Source organism: Pristis pectinata, chromosome 2, assembly GCF_009764475.1.
Source record: "Pristis pectinata isolate sPriPec2 chromosome 2, sPriPec2.1.pri, whole genome shotgun sequence".
NCBI lineage: Eukaryota > Metazoa > Chordata > Chondrichthyes > Rhinopristiformes > Pristidae > Pristis > Pristis pectinata.
In genome coordinates, this window is record NC_067406.1 from 85,937,514 (window position 1) to 85,959,534 (window position 22,021).

A 22,021-nucleotide genomic window follows, 5' to 3' on the forward strand; every position below is an offset into this window, starting at 1 on the left:
ACATCCATGTAAGCTCTCATGCTTTTTTCCTGCTTTTGACTGTGTTTGCAAAATATATAGCTCTCCTTATTTCTTAAATGGCTGTGGTTGAAGTAATCTTCCAATATCTGGAATACTGTAGATGAGTTATCTGTAGCTTCCAAGAAAGTAACTTAGTGGGAATGTATTACATTTCAGAGCCGATCTCCATGAATAATATTTATTTCCTATGTTTTTTCACTGTTGCATTCAACACTCAGCAGTTTTAGCACTGTCTAGCTTCAGAACATTGGAGACACACGAGACTGCAGATGCTGGAATCTGGAGCAACACACGAGATGCTGGAGGAGCTCAGCAGGTCAGGCAGCATCTGTGGAGGAAAATCAACAGTCGATGTTTTGGGTCGAGACCCTTCATCTGGTTAATCATCTGCAAGGTCTCAACCAGAAATGCTGACTGTCTATTTTCCTCCATAGATGCTGCCTGACCTGCTGAGTTCCTCCAGAATCTCGTGTGTTGCCCTGGCTTCGGAACATTGCTGGCCAGGAGAAACATCTCCATTCTCTCCTCATAGGCTGTGAACAAACTGAATGCTTTGTTAAATACTGCCAGGTTGCCAGTGAAGCCTAGTTAACCCTGAGCCACTGGTTTATTTCTTCTCCCACCACCCAAACCACTTTTGCAATAGAACATTTACTCCCAGCTTTTTGCAGACCTGCACAATTTTTCTTTTAAGTTACTTTAAAAATCAGTTGGTGCAACTTTAAGAACAAGTAGCACTGCTTCTCAGGCAGAAGAATTCAGCCCCCCCCCCCCCCTTTGATGTGACCCAAAAGACCTGTGCAAAATGGACTGACTGAACCTACAGTGGGAGATTAACAACTGGGGCCCATTTAGTGTTGCCATTACTGCTGTCTTTACTCAGGGCCTAGAGTATTTCTTTCAAACACACACTTTTAGATGCTTTCATTGTTTTACTCTAACAGCAAAAAAACTCCTGCATCTGATGCTTATGTTGTTTGTATATGCATATGATGACATCACTCTATCCTCTAATTCATTACAATATATAAGTTCACTGCAGAATGTTTTCTATCTTGCTTATCATTCATGCCTTGTAGTTGGTGGGAAGGCTTTGGGATGTCAGAAAATGAGCCACTCACTACAGGATATTGAACCTTTGACCTGCTGTTGTCATCCGATTATTTTTGTGGCTGTCCAGTTGAGATTCCGGTCAACTGAAATTCAAATCTGATTGTTGATATTGGGGGACTTGGCTATGGTAAGTTAGGAGGAGTTTATTAGATTCTTCCCTGTTGAACTTGGTCCTTGTGTGTCATAAATAATTCTTGACACTTACTGGAACATGCCTACATGTAGTTCAGTCATGCTGCATATGGCGCATATGTCTCTTTTATCTGAGGAGTTGTGAATGGAATTAAACATGGTGCAATAATCAGCAAACATCCCCTCTGACCTTATAATGGAAGGAAGGTCATTGATGAAGCAGCTGAAGATGGTTGGGCCCAAGATATTGCCCTGAGGAACTTGAACGGTGATTTCCTGGGAATGGGATGAATTAACTCCAACAACATCTTTGGATGGGTTTTCTTCCTGATTCCCAATAGCTTTGAATTTTCCTGGACTCCTTGATGCTATACTCAGTCAAATGCTGCCTTCTTGCTTAAGGCATGTTGTGTCTGGAACTTGTGTGTCCTTCTTTGGACTAAGGCTGTAATGGGGTCTTAAGGCATGATCCTGGTGGGACCCAAACAGAGCATCAACAGTCATGTTATTGGTGAGTAAGTGTCACATGATAGCATTGCTGACAACTTGTACCATCGTGTTGCTCATGAAGGACAGTGACTGGGCAATAAAGTATTCTATATTTTGCCAATAGGGTCAACCTGGGCTATGATGCACATCCTCATACAGTGATACAGCTGGTTAGAGATGCAGCCTTTTCTGGAGTATACGTCTTCAGCGGGTGTCTATGTTGTATCCAGAGCTCACAGACACTTCTTGCTCCCACATGGAGTGAGTGAATTGAAGTAGCTGAAGCTTGGCTTCTTTGATGGTGGGGATCATCGGAGGAAGCTGAGGAGTATCATCCACTCAGCATGTCTGGCTGAAGCTTTACCTTTTACACTCCCTTACTGAGGACAGAGATGTGTACGGAACCTCTTCCTTTTGTTGGTTGTTTAGTTGTCCATTATTATTCATGACAAGCTGTGACAGGACTGCAAAACTTTGATCTGATTTCTTGTTAGTGGAATTGGTCTGACCTCAGCAAGGCTACCGGCACTCCTGTATCCATGTGCTCCTGAGTAGTAGCTTCATCAGGTTGGTGCCTTACTTTTAGGTGTGCATGTTGCTGCTTCTTACATGCCATTCTCCATTACTCACTGAGCCATAGCTGGCTTGGTGGAAGTAGTGGAGTGAGGGTTTTGTAAGTTTCTGATCTAGAATACAGTTTTGTGGTTCTGATGGCCCACTGTAAATGCTCATTTCTGGGCTATGTCCTTAGTTCTGAGTCAATCCTACTTCGTGCAATGTCACATAATATGTTGGAGGTACTCAGATTGAAAGTCAAACTTCATCTCTACAAGGACTATGGAGTAGTTACTCTCCTGCCGGCAGTGCTTTGGCTAAATGATTCTGCAATAGGTAATGATGGGAATGTGAGGAAAATAATATGCGTCAGGGTGGGATTAATGTAAGTGGATGCTTGATGCTCAGACGTGGACTCAGTGGGCTGAAGAGCCTGTTTCTATTGACGTGCTTTTCTATGAGTCTCTGACTTGCATCTTATTACAAACTATAAGCTTCAGAGCATACAACTCTAAGGCACCAAAAATGCAGTTGCTGTAACCTATGTGGTTTACATGTCATCAGAACATGAAGTCATGCTGGTCTTTATTCCTAGAAATAACATAGGGATTAGACACCAACACTTAGAACGTGGATATATCCAAGAATTTTTACGATGAGTTGGTTGAGTTGGTGCTAGTTGGTTATGCACATCTCTCAGTCTGAGCGGTTGCAGGCCATTACTCTCCAGTTCCAGTTTTGCCAATGGCTCCCTTCCAGGCTTTGTGGTCTGTTCCAACCTTTGCACTGAAGTCTCCAAAAATAATGAATTCCTCTTAACTAGTTACAGCTGAGCTCACTGAGTCCCGATCTTCATAGAACTTGTCTTTGGTTTCATCATCATTTGTCACTGTTGGAGCATAGACACTGACCAGAGGAGCATTTTATTTCTCCTTCAGTGGCAGTTGTAAAGTGATGAGCCTGTCATTAATTCCCTCAGGGAGGTGTGCTAAACTGCTGTGAAGCTTAGTCTTGACAGAAAAGCCAATATCTGCCTCTCTATATTGTTCACCACAATGACTGCTCCAGCAGAATGTATGCCCACAACCACTCTGTCATTTGCCCTCATCTGCCAGGCGAGTTTCACTCAGTGCAGTCAATGCCAATGTTATATCTAGCTGGTTCCATTCTAACCAAAGCAGTTCTTCTCTCTGGTCTGTCAGCATTAGAGTTGTCCATTAAGGTACGGATCAATTGTGAGTGTAGTCACCCTCTCCTTCTTTGCTTTCGTTCCACTGCTGGGATGGGAACTCCGTCCCAACTGCATTCAACTGGGCAGGGAAGAAGTGCAGCAGGCGATGTCTGGGGCACCATCTCCAGCCCCTTCCTCATTCTGTGGTGCTTCGTCACACTCCCAGCACCACAGGACCTGATGCTGTGACTTCCGTGTGTCTTGGGTTACAATGAAGGAGAAGTTGTGCAGATTCAACCTCACTCTGTCGCCTGGGCACGTCCGGTTCCAGTAGCAAGACAAAGTCAAGATGGCTGGAGATACGAGTCTGGATGCAAGAGCTGCCGGAATGATTGCAGGATGCTCTCAGACCGCCCACGGTGTTCCACACCTTATTTTCAGTCTGGGCTTACTCCCGAAGTCTGGTTCTTCACCAGGATAAGCCCAGGGACAGTGGGGACTTTCTGTCAGGGTTTAATCCCTCGGCCGCAGCCTCTCCCGAGGTACCCACAAGGCAGTGGGACAGTTTGCCTTGAGATAGGGATGTGTATAAATGAATGGGCCATCCCGGCCCAGGCACTGCTCAGTCCAGAGGCTCCATAGGTACCATGTGTGTGTCTCCAGTCTAGGCTCCAAAACGGCCAGTGGGACCTCTAGTCCAGGCACCAAGGTAGATAGTGAACAATCGAAGGGACGAGTGCGGTGGTGTGAGCCACACCTGAACCAGCAGGGCTGGGAAGTGGAGGCACCTCAGTGACCAGAGGCGGCCCAGACAACCTCCCTCCCCCCCCTTCCCCGAGCAAAAGCAAGCCACCCCTGACCCCAAGGGACTCGGGGCCCCTTCCTTGACCTCTCCCACTCCCCAGGCCCCGGGCTTGCTCACTCCTCAGGCCCTGCTGCCCCAGAGGCCCAACCGAGATGTGTTAGAATTGCGCTCTCTGTTCGTCTGTTTCGGTGTCCTCGCCTCAACTCCAGGCAGCCCCACTGTCACCACTACTGCTTTTTTTCTTTACATTTCATTTGTGAGAGAGACTAAGGCCATGCGTTGTGCAGATTGCGAGACAGATCAGAGGGCTCATTATTTCCAAACGTAGTCTCCAGGTCCACACCAAGAGGCGACCCCAAGGCACAAATATAAACAAATCAATACAAACAAACTCAAGGATGATACGGTGAAGCAAGAATTCATAGCAGAGCTTGACAACCAGCTAGCTAATCTGAAGATCAGTCCAGGTGACGTGGAGGATGATTGGGCCCTACTCACTGTACACAGAACTGCCTGTGGAAACGTTTGGACCAAAGACACAGAGACAACCAGACCAGTTCAATGAAAATGTTGAGGAAATATCAAATCCCTGCTTGACAAGAAACACAAGCTTCACAGAGCATACCAGAACAATCCAACATCCATTTCTAAAAAAGATGCCTTTCCAACATTCACATCCAAAAACAACTCGCAAGAAGCAGGATCTGTGGCTCGATGATGAAATACAGAGCTCTGCTGATCGACAAGACTCTAAAAATTTCTATGCTGCTCTAAAATCTGTAAATGACCCTCAGCCATCTGGTGGTTCATCTCTAATAAGTGCATATGGACTGATGCTTATCACTGAAAGAAACATATGTTAAACAGATGGACTGAGCATTTCACCTCTGTCCTAGCTTGACCATGTACAATTTGTGTTGAAGCAACAGCTCACGTGCCACAACTTCCAACAAAACTTCCAAAACCTGGCAGAAGTTCAGGGATCGGTTTTACAATTATCATGTGGGAAAGGTCCAGAAGCAGATGTTAAACCAGCAGAAGTCTTCAAAGAAGTGGGCCCACTGTTGGTTGAGAGACTGATAGAGCTACTTCAGATGCTATGGAACAGAAAAAGCACCCCAGGGCTTCAAGGATGCCTCAATTATACACCTATACAAGCATAAGGGGCACTGTCAAGTCTGTGATAATCATGGAGGAATCTCTTAACTCTCGACTGCTGGTAAAATCCTATCTAGAGTCCTGTTAAACAGACTGACTTCTCACCTTGAGGGAGGCCTACTTCCAAAAAGATAATGTGGTTTCCATGAAGGGAGTAGAACAGTAGACATGATCTTTACAACAAGACAGCTACGCTCCCATGCGACTGTTTTGAGTTGGTAGACTCAAAGCCGTCATGTAGAAGCAAATATCGATTTCTTGTACAGGTCAGGATCTTCAGAGTCAGGATTTCTTGTGTAGGTCATCAGGCAGAAGATACAAAAGCCTGAAAATACATACAACAAGGCTCAAGGACAGCTTCTATTCTGCTGTTATAAGACCATTGAACAGTCCCCAAGTATGAAAAGATGGACTCTTGACTTCAAAATCTATCTCATTATGCCCTTGCACCTTATTGCCTACCTGCACTGCACTTTCTCTGTAACTGAAACACTTTATTCTGCATTGTGTTATTGTTTTACCTTGTACTACCTTGTTGTAATTTACCTTGTTGTAATAAAATGACCTGTATGGATGGTATGTAAGACAAGTTTTTCACTGTACCTTGGTACATGTGGCAATAATAAACCAATTTACCAGTTTTTAATTTTAACTCTGAGAGACTCAGCCATCACGGGCACAACTCTCCCAACCATCAAGGACATCTTCAAGAGGTGGCACCTCAAGAAGTGGCATCCATCACTAAGGACCCTCACCAACCGGGACATGCCCTCTTCTCGTTACTACCATCAGGGAGGAAGTACAGGAGCCTGAAGACTCACACTTAATGATTCAGAAACAGCTTCTTCCCCTCTGCCATCAGATTTCGAAATGGTCCATGAACCCATGAACACTATCTCGTTATTCTTTTTTTGGACAGCTTATTTATTTTTGTAACTTATAGTAATTTTATGTATTTGCACTGTACTGCTGCTGCAAAACAACAAATTTCATGTCATCTAAGTCAGTGATAATAAACCTGATTCTGATTCTGAAGAGAAATGCCAAGAACAAACTGCAACTTGTTCACAATCTTTGTCGATTCTCACTAACGTTTTTGATACTGTTTGTCATGAGGGCCTATGGAAGATCATGGCAAAGTATGGTTGCCCCAAAATGTTCATCACAATCGTCCAACGACTCCATGATGATATGATGGCCAGATTAATGGATGACGGAGAGCTTCAGACTCATTCCCAGCCACCAATGGCATGAAACAAGGATGGGTGCTTGCCGACACTATTTAGTATGATGTTTTCTGCAGTGTCGTCTGATGCCTGTCCTGATAAAGAAGATGGAATCAACCTTAGATGCAGAACTAACAGTGCTCTTTCTAACTTAAGGAGATTCTCAGCTAAAACCAAAGTATCACCAATCTACCTTGTTATGACCTTGCACATTATTGTCTACCTGCAATGCACTTCCCTGTAGCTGTGACTCTTTGTATTCTGTTATTGTTTTTACTCTGTACTACCTCAATGCACTGTGTAATGAATTGATCTGTACGAACGGTATGCAAGACAAGTTTTTCACTGTGCAAGTGACAATAATAAACCAATACCAATACCAATACCTTAAGGAACTTCCTCTTTGCTGATGACTGTGCACTCAATGCAAGCTCAAAAGCCGATATAGAGGAAAGCTTGGACAAATTTGCCAGCGCCTGTGGAAGCTTTGACCTCACAATATGCACAAAGAGAACAGAGATGCACCAACCTGCACCAAATACCCCAATGCACGGAACTAACATCCTTGTGAATGGTCAGAGGCATTCAGTAATGGACAAGTTCATATACCTTGGCAGCACTCTCTCAAGATCAGTTATCATTGATGACAAAGTCAACAATAGGATAGCAAAAGCCAGCTCTGCTTTTGGAAGACTGAGAAGTGTGGGAATGAAGAGGAATCAGCCTAAAGACCGTAAAATATTGAGAGGAATAGATAGAGTAGACAGCCAGCGCCTCCTTTGCAGGGCACCAATGCTCAATACAAGAGGGCATGGCTTTAAGGTAATGGGTGGGAGGTTCAGGGGAGATGTCAGGGTGAGGTTTTTCACCCAGAGAGTGGTTGGTGCATGGAATGCACTGCCTGGGGTGGTGGTGGAGGCAGATGCATTGGACATGTTCAAGAGTTTGTTGGATAGGCACATGGAGGAATGTGAGATAGAGGGATATGTGGGAGGAAAGGGTTAGATAGTGTGAGGGTGGTTTGATGGACGGCACAACATGGTGGGCCGAAGGGCCTGTTTTGTGCTGTATGGTTCTATGGTTCTATGGTTCTATGGTTAAAGACATATTGTGCTGTTGTCATACCCACTTTATGCTTGTGAGACATGGACTGTGTATAGCAGACATGCCAGACTGCTCAATCACTTCCACATGACCTGTTTGCACAGAATACTTCACATCAAGTGGAAAGACAAGATTTCAACATTGACACATACCACTGGAACAACAAGCATTGGATCGTCCTGTTTGGCATAGTCGCAAAAAAAGCAATGCTCACTCACATGAGGAAGCTAGAATGGAGGAAGCAAAGAGGAAAAGAGAATCATGAAAATCAAGAACCACTGATGATACAGCACCCTACACCTCTGTCACCCTTGTGAAAGGAACTTTCGAGCCCAGATTAGCCTAATCAGCCATCTCCGTACACATCACAACACTATAGACTAGATGTCATGGTCTTACTCGAGAATGAGTGATGGATAACAAAAATCGTGATGTCACTATAATTGAGACGTTATAAAAAAGTATAGCCATAAGAGAATTTATTAATTGTGACCAAGTTCACAGAGCTGAGAAATTACTATTTAACTGAAGACCTACCACATTGTTTGAAATTTAGTACAACGTCTAGAGACAAAAATATTTGTATTATTTTCTCAGAGTGCCTTGTTCATTGGATGCTTAATATACAACTTTGATGCAAAGGAAATCTTCATAAACTCACTGAAACACAGCTCAATGCTACAAACACAAACTTGCCTTTATTCAGTACATTTAATAAGGTAAAATATCCAGTAGGAGGCTTATCAGACAGAGAGTGGAATAAGGAGATGTTGGGATGTGTCCAAAAGCTCAATCAAAGAGTTAGGTTTTGAGGGAGTCTTTAAAGGAGGAAAGATGGAAGCAGATCAGTTTAAGGCAGGATTTCCAGAGATCAGGCCAAGACTACTAAAGGCGTAGCTGCTAATAATGGATGTGCAAGAGGTCTGAGTGTGGAGACCTTGGAAGGTTGCAGGGCTGTTATGGGGATAAAAGTGGATGTTGGGCCCAGGCAGGACACTGTTGCAGGCAGCCTGGTTCACCCTCAGATCCTGGTCTGCTCTGAAAAGAAGTTTTTGCCATAGCAAATTTGTGTTACTATGAAATAATGATTATTACTACCTGTCTTTTTTTCTGTTTTTTAGTGCATTCAACAGAGTCAAAAACAATTAAAAATCATTATTACAATAGTACAATTTTTTTTTAGAAAGGCATATGGCCTGTGGCTTTGCCCAATTATTTGGTAGAAGGGCCCTGTCTTTTAACCTTGCTTACTGAGTGAAGTTGCAGTCAGCGTTACCTGACTGCACACACATTTCTCATTGTATTGCTGTTTTTGAGGTTGCTCTGCCATCTTGTGCAACAAGTGAGAATAACAAGCATTACCAAATTAAAACCAGAAATAACTGGAGACGCTCAGGCTGGTCTGTCAGCTTCATTGACCAGAAAGATTATTGCTGTTCCCTCTCTTAGACAGTATTCCTGATTGGTGAGTTTTTTCCAGCATTTTCTGATGTATTCCAGATTTTCAGCATTTCCGTTGTTTTGCTGTTACATCAGCATTACAGTTAATTCAATGTGCTGTAGGTAACATGACATATTAACAGTATGAGGATTATAGAATTTAGTGCAATTTTGAATTGTAAAGTATTGAACGTAATACTTCAGTGAACTGCATCACAGGGATGAGTACTCTGAGTATCAGTCTAGTGTACAAGAAAGTAGATTGGAACAATTTATTTTTACAAGCAGCACTGAAATTAATATCACAATTTTCCTTTAACAAAATAATCCTAACTTTCCTTTTTACTTTTCAGGGTCCATCTGTAATTTCGCTAACATGGGGAGTGTTTTATTTTAAAGAGATAAAGGTTAGTTCATTTGAATTTCAAAGGTATAGTTTTTGAACCATGTTTATTGAAGTCTGAACCACTTGGTTTCTCACAAATAGAAACAATGACATTTTCCTGCAGCAGCGATTAATGGCTTGTCACTTGGATCTACAGAGGAGAGACATGCAGGATTAGTGGGGGCTGCACTGAGGTATAAGCTCAGACAGATCATTGTAGGTGACCATCAGAGGTGAAAGTAAACTGGTATAGACCAGGATCATGGACTAGTAAGAAAACAACCAACACAATCTGTTCAAATGGGTTAAATCGGCAATGTTAGCAGTACGACCATACTGGTAGGTGAATTAAGTTACCTTCACCCTTGGTGATCACCTGTGACCATCTGGAACAAGAGCAACCATTCAGATTGACCTGCAACCAGCACTGGGTGGAAAGGAAGGAAAGACACCGAATGGTACATTAGAATAGCAAAAGCAGAGTTGTGTTAAATATATAGAGTTTTGGTTAGAATATTGAGAATAATCCTGGGCTCCACATTACTGACAGGTTAGAGACACCGGAGAAGGATAAAAAAAGATTTAAAAGGATGAAGGGTACAATGACCAGGGCCTCCTCTCTCTAAAAACGGGTGAAATTACGAAGAGTGAATGTTTTCACTTGTAGAAACATAAAAATTAATAAAAATATATTCAATAAGGTACCCAGGAGCAATTACTCCAGAGTGATGGGTATGTGGAACTCGCCAACACATGAAGATGTTGAGGTTAATAACAGAGGGGGATTTGAGCAGCGCCAGATGAATAGATGAGGGTGCAATGAAGTAAAGTGGCAGGAGATTTCTATCGAGAAGTAAAAAATAATTTTAAAAGTTGAAGGGTACATCATTTGAGCCAGAGGGCCGAATGGCCTCTGTGCCAGAAAGCACAGTGTGATCCTGTTCTATGGAATAACTGAACGAAGAGCAGCTGATACCTTCCTGGATCCAAGCACAAGAGCTAGCTTGCTAATTCAAAACTGGTCAATCAAAGTGAATTGTTGACTATCATAATGAAAGAAACAAAGGTGTTTGCATGTAAATTGGATGATTTTGCAGCAAACTAAGGGTGGCAGTCTTGTGTATTCCCACTGTAGCTCGAAACTTTACAGAGTAGAGATTATTGTAGGAGACAGAAAACTTTACAATGCTGCAGTTGTGATTTACTTATCTTGGAACTTAATAGATGTAGCTTCAATTTTTAGCTGCCTTTGCAATAATTGATCTGGGAGTGTTGGTTCACGGTATGGATTAACCAAAAGAAGAAAGTGCACTATTTCCTGTTGCTGATAACCCTCACCTGGATAAGGACAGATAATATACAAACATTGAGAATTACTAAGGCATTAGCATTAAGTTTATTAATGTGCGCTCACTATTTCACTGCATTTATTGACAGGGAAAATTAAACCAGCAAATAACAAAATAGATTCTTAGTGGCCCTTGATGTTTGCAAGAAAAATAAAACTATTTTGCAAAAGTAAATTTCTGGATACCTGAAATAAAGCAGAGAAGGCTGGAAATACTCTATGGCTCAGGGTACATTTCAGTAACATTTCAGACTGGTGGTTTGTTTTAACAGAACTGGAATATTTAGACATAAAACAGATTTTAAGATGCAGAGAAAGGTGATGGTGAAGACACAGAGAAGCAAAGATATGGTGTGATATGTGTGATATGGTGGATGGCAGGAGAAATTGAAATGAATAGAGGCAGTCATAATGCAAGGTGAAAGAAGGTGGGTTAATGGAACAAGAAACAAAGACAAAAGGTGTGTCTTAAGGTGCAAATGCAGAATAACTACTTGAACTTAACAGTGGGACGTTGAGTAAATGCAAGAAATTTGAAGTAAAAATGCCAGAAGTCCTGACCATCTGAAACTGTTGAATTGAATGTTGAGTTCAGAGGGCTGTAATGTGTGTGGTTGGGAGGCGAAGTGATTGGACGAGTGTTTCACTAGTGGGAGAGTCTCGAACAAGAGGACAGAACTAAAGAGTAAGGGGCTGGGTCATTTATTACTGAGGTACGTAGAAATTTCTTCTTGCAGGTGGTGGTGAATCTCTGGAATTCTCTGCTAGTAGGTGGTGGAAGCTGGATCATTAGAAGTATTTAAAGTGGCGGTGGATAAATATTTGATTGATCGAGGAATAGAGGGTTATGGAGAAATGACACAGAAGAAGAGTTGAGGCTAGCCTAGATCAGCCATGATCATGTTAAATGGTGGGGGAGGTTTGAGGAGCCTGGTGGCCTACTCCTGCTCCTATTCTCTTGAGTTCTTGTGAGTGCTGGAGGCTTAGGGCAGGGAGATCAAAGTGAGACATGATGCAAATTTAAAGTTCCAGGCAACTGGAAGCGTAGGGTCATGTTTGCAGACTGAAAAGAGGAGTTCTGCAAAGTGGTCACCCAATCTGCCATTTGACCTCCCATTGCAGCTCCCCTACACCCCTGCCCCCCCCTCCCCTCCCCTCTCATGAAGAGGGAATCACATTATAAGCAGTAATTTAAAAAAGAATCATTTTCCAGGATTGGGCATGACTGGCAAGGCCCATCCCCTGATTGTTGTGGTGAGCTGCAGCTGTCCTCTTGGTGAAGCTACTCCCACAGCCCTGTTGGGGAGGAAGTTCCTGGATTTGGATCCAGCAGCAATGGAAAAGCGGTGCACTTCCATGTTGGGATGGTGCGTGACTTGAAGGGACACCTCAAGTTCTGATGTTCCCATGTACCTGCTGGCTTTGCTCATTTGGGTGATAGGGTTTGGGAGGGTGCAGTCTGGATAGCCGAGGCAAGCAACTGCAGGGGATTTTGTAGCTGGCACATACTGCAGGCACTGTCCACCATGGACACTTAAGGACGGTGAAAGGGGGTTCTAATCAAGTGAGCTACTTTGTCCTGGATGGTATCAAGCTTCTTGAGAGTAGTTGGAGCCACATTAATCCATGTAGTTTGAACAGTATTCCATCAGAATCAGAATCAGGTTTATTATCACTGACTTATATGATGTGAAATTTGTTGTTTTGAGACAGCAGTACAGTGTAAAGACATAAAAAAATTATGAATTACAAAATAAATAAAGTGCAAAAAGAAGGAACAATGAGATAGTGTTCATGGGTTCATGGACCGTTCAGATGACAGAGGGGAAGAAGCTGCTCCTGAATTGTTGAGTGTGAGTCTTCAGGCTCCTGTACCTCCTCCCTGATGGTAGTTACGAGAGGAGGGCATGTGAGGGTCCTCAGTGATGGATGCTGCATTTTTGAAGCACCTCCTCTTGGAGACATCCTTCATGGTGGGGAGGGGTGTGCCCATGGTGGAGCTGGCTGAGTCTACAACCCTCTGCAGCCTCTTGTGATCCTGTGCATTGGGGCCTCCATACCAGGCGGTGATGCAACCAGTCAGAATGCTCTCCACCGTACACCTATAGAAACTTGTAAGAGTCTTTGGTGACATACCAAATCTCCTCAAACTCCTAACGAAGTAGAGCTGTTGGCGTGCCTTCTTCGTGATGGCATCAATGTGTTGGGCCCAGGACAGATCCTCCGAGATGTTGACACCCAGGAACTTGAAGATGCTCACCCTTTCCACCGCTGACCCATCAGTGGGGACTGGTGTGTGTTTTCCCGACTTCCCCTTCCTGACGGCCACAATCACTTCCTCACACTTCTGACGTGTGCCTTGTAGACGGTGATAGGGGGTTAGGGGGTCAGGAGATGAGTCACTCGCCACAGGATTACCCACTTTATTCATGTGGTAGCCACAGTATTTATGTGGCAGGCCAGTTGAGTTTCTGGTCAACAGTGGCCTCCAGGATGTTGATGGTGGGGACTCAGCTCTGGTAATGCCATGGAATATCAAAGATAGGTGGTTCAAGTCTCCCTTGTCAGAAATGGCTATTGCGCTTTTGAGACGTAGGTGTTAATTGCCACTTCTCAGCTCATGCCTGAATGCTGTCTAAGTCTTGCTGCATGCAGTCATGGATAGTCCATGTTCTGAGGAGTCACAAATGGAATCAAGCATTGTGCAATCATTGACGAACATCCTCACTTCTGACCTATTCGTTAATGAAGCAGCTGAAGATGGCTAGCCCTAGGACCCATCCCTGAGAAACTACTGCCCTGAGGAGGACTTTCGTTATGCGGAGAGATCGGAGAGGATGGCCTTGTTTTCCCTGCAGTGTAGGAGGCTGAGAGGTGTGATAGAAGTACGGAAGATTATAAGGGGCATTAATGGGTTAGATAATTAAAATCTTTTTCTAATGGTGGGTGGTAGAAAAAACAAGAGAGCAGAAGTTTAAGGTGAGAGGAAGGAGTTTTAAAGGGGATCTGAGGGGCAAGTTTTTTTTTACAGAGATTGGTTGATATCTCCAACATGCTTCCAGAGGAGGTGGTGCAATCAGATACAGTCACTATGTTTAAGAGGCATTTGGACAGACAGTTAAATAGGCAAGGCAAAGAAGGATATGGGCAAGTGGGATTAGTGGGCGAGAAGGTCGGCATGGACATGGTGAGCTGAAGGGCCATTTCTGAGCTGTACAACTCTACGACTATAAGATGGATCATCCACTCGGCCTTTCTGGCTGAAGAGGGTCGCAAGTGCTTCAACCTTGTCTTCAGGACTCGTGCTTGGCCCCCCCATTGTGGAGTCGCATCCTTCGACTTATTTCATTTGTCCCCCATTGCTCAAGACTAAATGTGTCAGGACTGCAGAATTTTGATCTGATTCCTTGTTTGTGGCATCACAGAGCTCCATCCATTTGCAAACTGATTTTGCTACAGAATACAGTATACTAAATAAAAATGATATTGAGTGGTCTGAATAAACAAAGGCGCTTTGGATTGTAGGTCCATAGATCCTTAGAGGAAGCAGGTGTTTAAATAAACTCTACAACATGCTTTTCTTCATTAGCCAAGAAACAAAATATAAGAGCAGGGAGATTACACTGGTTGCAATACTAGTTACAATACAGCATAAGGATGGCATACAGTTCTGGTCACCTTAGACAGAGAGAAGCAGAATGAATTTTTCAGGTTGATGGTCTTTCATGAGTTCTGATGCTGCCTGATCAACTGACTATTTCCTGCACTTGCATTTTTTAGCTGAGATTTCCAGCAACTGCAGTTTTGTTTTATGTTTTAAAATTGGAGGAAAGATGTGATTGATAATTGGTTTATTACTGTCACATGTACCGAGACACAGTGAAAAGCTTTTGTTTGTGTGCCACGCAGACAGGTCATTCCGTACATAAGTACATCGAGGTAGTACACAAAAAGAGAATGCAGAATCTAGTGTTACAGTTACAGAGAAAGTACAGAGTAGGAATACAAATAAAGTGCAAGGCCATGACAAGGTAGATTGGGAGATCAAGAGTACATCTTTAGCGTACAAAATCTGTTCAAGAGTCACATGAAGATGTTGCCAGAGCTGGAAAATTGTAACTTAAAGGAAAGATTGCATAAGCTACAGTTTTTTTTGAAATGGCTGAGGAGAGCTGCATTGAAGCTTATAAAATATAGAGGGGCCTAAATAAATAGGAAGGAAACATTCTTACACCCAGAGAATAGTAGGGATCTGGAACTTGCTGACTGTCAGGCTGATAGAGGCAGACATCCTCACCACTTACAGACAGAACTTGGATGTGCATTGAAAACTATGACCTGCAATGCAATGACCTGGAAGGTGGAATTAGACAGGAGAATGCTTTTTTTTTGGAATGGCCTTCTGCATCATAAATATTCCACAATTCTTCTGTCTGATCTGATAAACATCCATTTCACCTATAATACCACTTTCAACTTATGAACTGTGTAACTTTATTACCTTTTATTCACCACATTTCCTTAGCTACTAGCCTGCTCAATCAGACGCTCACCACCATCGTTAAAGATCCTCGCTTCCATTTAAATCAATACCGTCAGGCTGAAGTTTCCATGGATACAGCACTCCTTTCTCAAGTCCAAGGAACACAGACCTGAAAGTTTGTGCCAAACAGCTGCTATAGCCATTCATCATCAGCAGCCCCTCATTTTCCCAAACTCATGGAACCAAACTTCCCCTAAGGATCCAAGCATTAGCCCTGAACTTGCATCTTTTTCACTTAAATTTGTCTTCTGAGCCCAGCTTGTCCATTAGACTCGCTTCCTGTTCACACATCCCTAACCAAGTCCTGCACCCAACTTTTCTTCCTCGCACACACGGCAATGGGTATTGTAAACAACTTGCTGTCTTTAGGTACTGAACTCATTTTCTTCAACTCTGCCATTATCACTCTCAAACTTTACTCTTGATCCTAATCCTTGGTTAGCGCAACACTATTACAGCGCCAGCGATCAGGGTTCGATTCCCATCACTGTCTGTAAGGAGTTTGTACGTTCTCCCGTGTCTGCGTGGGTTTCCTCCAGGTGCTCTGGTTTCCTCCCACAATGCAAAGACGTACGGGTAGGTTAATTTGGGTTTAAAATGGGCGGCGCGGACTGTTCTGAAGGTTCTGTTACCACGCTGTAAATAAAATTAAAAAAAATTATCTTCAAATTTCTTGAATATGTTGAACCTCCTAAATCCATGCCCATATGCCTGGAATTACATATTTAAATCCTTCTTGTTCTCTACCTTTGCCACAGTCCTGGACAGGCTTGGATTGTTCTCCCTGGGATGAAAGAGGCTGAGGGGTGACCTTAGAAGTTTATAAAATCACGATGGGCATAGGTAAGGTGGATGGTCGAAGTCTTTTTCCCAGGGCAGGGCAGTGTAAAACTAGAGGGCATAGGTTTAAGGTGAGAGGGAAAAGATCTAAAGGGGACCCAAGGGTAAAAGTTTTTCACACAAAGGGTGGTGTGTATATGGAATGAACAGCTAGAGGAAGTGGTAGCGATGGGAACAATTATATTTAAAAGACATTTGGACAGGTTCATGGACAGGAAAGGCTTAGAGGGATATGGGCCAAATTGGACTAGCTTAGGAACACACCTTGGTCAGCATGGATGAGCTGGGCTGAAAGGCTTGTTTCCATGCAGTATAACTCTATTTGCTCACCACTCATTAAACACTTACTGATTAAATAAAAAGTGCATCCAAAGGTAAATATTTTCTTGCTTTTCAAAAAAAAATGCAACTATTCTGTCTCCAGGGCTTACGGAATTTCATAATACTTGGTGTCGTGCTATCCATTGCTCTTACTGGAACCATACTCATAGGCTTGTCTAAAGTGGAGGGAATTGTCTGACCCAGCTTGCAGAACAACTGAATAACGGAGTCCACCATTTCTCAGAAGCAACTGAAACATGCTGTACAATACCTGATAAAAAAAATAAATATTTGAACGTATGCTTGTGTGCAATATGTCATGCTGCTAATTTAAGATTGAACATCAGGCACTAGAGAATCATGCTTTTGAAGGGCATTGACTCTAATCACATAAAGTGTACAGGGGTGGACAGCAGTGCCTTAGTAGAAATCTTGTAAAGCTTTTGAACCGTAATGTGAAGAATATTTTACACTTTATTACCTGGATCCTAACACTCGTTCAATCTTATTGTTCCAAATTTAAAATATGCTGCATGAAATGTCTTGTCAGTAACTTAACTGGGAGATTTGGTATCCACAAAATATTAAACAGAACAGGAAGCAGCTTACCATCTAGTATAATCACAAATAAAACCCAAGTGCAGTGTCCCTTCTGTTTGATTTGGTCCAATTAGGACTAATCTCATCTTCAGCAGTTATTTTCCTTTGTAGCTTCTGCACATGAGCAATCAAGGAGGAATTCATCTGTATGAAAAGCATTAATAGGTAAAAGATACAGATAAAAAGCAGTGAGAAGAATATGGGACACAGGATAATTTTTTTTATAGTTAAAAGAGAGTTTCAACCTAATTGCTAGTCAGGGATTCCCATTAAAAGGTGAGTAGTTTACATCCAAGGATATTCTGCATCTGCAGACAATAATAGAATACTAAAATCCAATCATGACAAGCAATGAGGTCAAATAGGTACCAACTGTTGGGAGTACAAATGTAAAAAAAATTTAAATACTTTATGAAATAGGCTTTTACCCATATGTTAGAAGCTATTAAGCAGCCAATCAGGAATAGAGTGTCGAGGAAAACTAGCAGCTCCTCAAGATTGGACTGAACACACATTATATCTAAAGCATTAGGCTTTGCTGTATTAATTTCTTTATGCAAGAGATGTATTAGGAGGACCACCAACACTCCTGTTCAGTGATGGTTAGCACATGACAATGCAAGTTAATAGCTAGGTGAAAATAATGCAAGGGTAATGGCATTCAAGATAATTAGATGTTTTGAAAACAGCAAAGGAGAGGCAATGGCACTAACAAAGCTACAGGAAAAAGAAATTCATTGATCAGAAGTGATGGTCAGCCTTCAACTTGTAAAGCTTAAATGGGGAATGTTTTTATTGGATTAATAATGGTTTTAGATTGTAAGGTGAAACACCAGGAAAATCACTGGCATAGGATTAATGCTATATGATAAACTGTTGTGTAGAAATTGCAATGTAAATAAACTTCTGAATATTTGTTTCCCAGCCTAATTCCAGCATGTGTGAATTTATTGATGCTGGCCATGGAATTATTTTTTTCTCTGCTTTGGTATAATTATATAAAGTGGGAATTGAACACCTGAAGATTCTAGAACAACTAAAAAAATTTAATTTGCCCCATTGAGGCCTAGTCATATTTAGTCACAATAAAAAGATCTGTCAGAAGCCCAAGCATGGAGCTGGCCTGGTGCAGATATATACAATTCCTGGTATAAACCCGTTACTCATAAGTTACAGTGCAGCTAATTTAGTCTGAGCTCTGAGCACTTCAGGGTAATGGTCATTCTTTTTTCAAAGGTTTACAGTGTCGGCCCTATGACAAATGGTTCAATCTCAGTCAGAAAGCATTATAAACAATGGAGCAGACCTCTGAGAGTGTTTCTGAAAATTAGTAGAGATTCTTTGAGAGATAATGTGATGGGCCCCAGATGAAACCCAAAGAGGTAGCTCTGTGCAATAATGTGGGCTGAAGTAAAGGAATCATAATTTAACAGACTACCTTGGAAACTGCGAGAACAAAGGATTCTGCAGCATCTATGACAGGCCTGGTTTGATTGAGGTTTAATTACATCTCTTTTTATTTTAAACTCAAAATTGCTATTCTCAATAATCTCACACAAAAAAAAACTCCAGGTTTAACATGCTGCTGTTGGCAACTTCCATCTAGTCATGTAGTTAGAAGCATGGCCTGGGATTCCAGAGAGCCTCAGTGAAGAAAATCTGATCAGATTATTAAAACAAAAAAAAAGGAAATAATTCCATTTACATGAGCTTGGGACTCTCACTTTCTTCTCTCATATTTTGATGGCTAATGTGCGAGGTAATAGCTTAAAGATAACATATAAAATTTCCTACGCTGTGCTAATGTTGTAACACCATTGATGGAGCTCCTGATGCTTTGGGAAATTAAGATATGCAGCTCTAGTAACAGTGAAAGCAATGCACAATCATATTCCTCTGTCCTCCAACCTCTCCCTTACATCTGAGAAAGTCCAGCAATGTGGAAATCATTTTGCTAATATGTTTCAAGCTCAAGTGGCTGTCTAGAAAATAGCATGAATCATCAGCCAAATTGTTTATACTGCCTTGCAATATTGCTTAAAGAGACATTTCTTGAGGTGGTTTCTGTAATAAAGGGTTAGTGCCACCTTATTTATAACAGCTTTGCAGTGGGAGTTAGGTCTACTTTCCAAAGCACTGCTGCAATTTGACCACATAAATGTTACAAACACAAGCATTCATGACCTATTTTAAAAGAAGCAAACACTCAGGCGGTTGTGCTTCCTGACTGTTTAATGCACTTACATAAGACAAATTGTGTAGAGAAGGGGTAAAAATATACCTTTCAGATTCCTTTCCAGCAAGTCTGACCATGGAATAATAGAATTACAGAACTAACTTTTAACCACATTACATGATACCCAAGCATTTCCACTTTTTATTTACAATCTTGGGTTATCTAGTTAACAATATGTTTAATTATATCGTGTTAAATGTAACTATGTACAAGAAGCATCATAAATGGAAAACAATTTGAAAATTGTTTTATACAGAAATCTTTAACTTTCATTGTAAGTAAATCCATGAAAGATATAAAATCAATACTGTTTTTATTGTCTGTACAGTAAAATAATTATAAAATGCATTGGTTTTTAACAAATGCCCCACAATGTTCTGAACAGATGTAAACTGGGGATTAGCATTACTTATACATGTGCTTAAAATACAGTTGCCATTGTAAATTCTTAAATATTACCACAGTTCAAGATTTGCATAAGACAAATCAATTTAGTAAGACTACATTATAATCTATGATAGATCTTAGCAAGTACAAAATATTCAGCTTTTGACAATGCTTTTTTCCTGAAAGTTGTTCTTTGAACACACTCACATTGTCTTCGAGGTCAAAATAATAAAAAAAATATTTCTAGCATAAGGCAGGTATTGTTTCAATCATTGCGGAAATGCTTATATCTTTGCCACTTCTTTCTCCTTCTGTTGAAGTTGAGCGAGAATGTGTAGAACGACTTGATAGCAGAATATGTATTGAGTCTACATACAGAAAAAGATAAAATCTTTTTTAAAGTTGCACTTTATTGAATAGAAAATCATTACTGAGTATAGTAAGGTTTGTAATATTCCATCTACCATCACAATATCACTGAGTGGGGCCGAATTTGGTGCCAGTCTATTGTACTAGTAATTATGAGATGTCAGTAAACAGACTAAAGTTTTAGTTTCATTGAAGATATTCAGGGTACTGAAAAGTAGTGACTTAATGGAAGACTTAGCCATGATCTAAAATTTCTGTTTCTTTTTGCATGAATTTGAATCCAGGTGGAATTCTCCTCCTCCATGTCTCACTCATCCCAATGAACAATAATGTCCTTTCTCCAACGTCTTTACTTCTCAACACTGCACGATCCCTGGTTCTGTACTAGTGTTTGAATTTGTGCCACAAAATTACAAATTCAAGTACATTTTGTTCATTTTCCATTTCATAAAACAGGTAATATGGCACAAATATTGTGCTGTAAAATTCCAGTGCACAATTCTGTGGCACACTGGTTAAAAATCTGCAGTGAAGTTCTTTTAACATTGAAGAGATCTCACCAGTTCACAACGTAATAGTACAGGTATCCTATGATTTATAAGCTTCAATTTATGGATTTTCACTAACATACACATGACTCTTTAGGACATGTGTCCTTGATTTAGGCAACTGAAATCTGAGTTGAGTGGAGGATGATCTTTGCTCAACTGTGTCAACATTGAATGTAATCCACTCAACTCAGCTGCCCAAGAGTGTGCAAGTGGGGAAGAGAGAATGGGGGATGGTGGGAGAATGAGAAGAGCGATGTGCAGGAGCGGCGTGGGGAGGAGGGGGAGTTAAGAGAGGGGTTGGGCCAAACTGGGTAGAGAGAGAAGGTGGGTGTGAGTAGCAGGAGAGAGGAAGGACACAGAACAGGGAGAGGGGAAGAGAGGGAGCAATGGGCAGGGTCCAGGAAGGGCAAGTGGGCTTGAGTCTGGGGAGATATCTTGAATGTTTCCCCGTAAATTTCTTGAAAATGTACATTATGTACAATTTTATCATATTTTTGATTTAATTTTTAATATTTTATACTTTCAGATAATTACACTGATTTATTTTTAAGTGCTTAGGTATCTTTGACTGAACTTCAGCTCTGACATGCATCAAGAAGTTTTATATTGAAACCATTGGGAATACTTTCTCATTTATGAGTTTTCATTTAATGCAATGTGTTCTCAGAATATAACCCCCTCCATAAATCGAGGGATACCTGATCTCTGTTCTGAACCAGCTCACTAACTCAACAATGGAGCAAGTTTTCTTTGTTCCTGAAAGCTCACCTCAGTCTGGATCATCCCTTGTCGCTGGCTTCTCATAGTCTTAACAATATGGGAAATATCAAACTGTTGGGAAACAAAAGGGAAAGTTAGAAAGTCTGAATAAATCAAATAAAAAAAAGTTGCAACATGGGCCTTCTGCAGCCTGGTAAAGATTTCAGAACAGATCAAAACTGCGTGGGTTTTTCATCAAACTTTCACAACTCTCTTTGAGGTATGACAGATACCTTCCAGTACTTCTCCCCAGCTCTACCTTCTAGCTGAAACTCAGCTCTGCAAATGAGTGAGGTTTCAGAGATCTTGCATATCTGAATTGGTTACTATGCTCTGTGGCTGGTCTCTGCACAAACTTCTTGTTTTCCAGCAACAATGAGCTCATTGATTAGAGCAGAGCTTTTATAGCTGTGAGGAAGGAAGGTATACTAAATTCTTCTTAATTATTTGTGTTTGCTTTCTCCTCAA

At 41.6% G+C, this 22,021-nt stretch overlaps 2 protein-coding genes across 2 annotated transcripts in view; one reads left to right on the plus strand and one right to left on the minus strand.

Annotated features, from left to right (window-relative positions):
* The window catches only part of LOC127584063 (transmembrane protein 144-like), an 82,830-nt gene extending 65,282 nt beyond the window's left edge, over nt 1-17,548 (plus strand). The window contains exons 11-12 of the mRNA XM_052040610.1: nt 9,568-9,621; nt 16,755-17,548. Of these exons, the coding sequence (XP_051896570.1) occupies nt 9,568-9,621; nt 16,755-16,850 (150 nt within the window). The 3' untranslated portion in view covers nt 16,851-17,548. The remainder of the gene's footprint in view (nt 1-9,567; nt 9,622-16,754) is intronic.
* Nucleotides 17,549-19,783: 2,235 nt separating this feature from the next.
* ptpn13 (protein tyrosine phosphatase non-receptor type 13) overlaps nt 19,784-22,021 on the minus strand; it is a 210,003-nt gene continuing 207,765 nt past the window's right edge. Inside the window, 2 exon segments of the mRNA XM_052039324.1 lie at nt 19,784-20,242; nt 21,563-21,625. Of these exon segments, the coding sequence (XP_051895284.1) occupies nt 20,159-20,242; nt 21,563-21,625 (147 nt within the window). The 3' untranslated portion in view covers nt 19,784-20,158.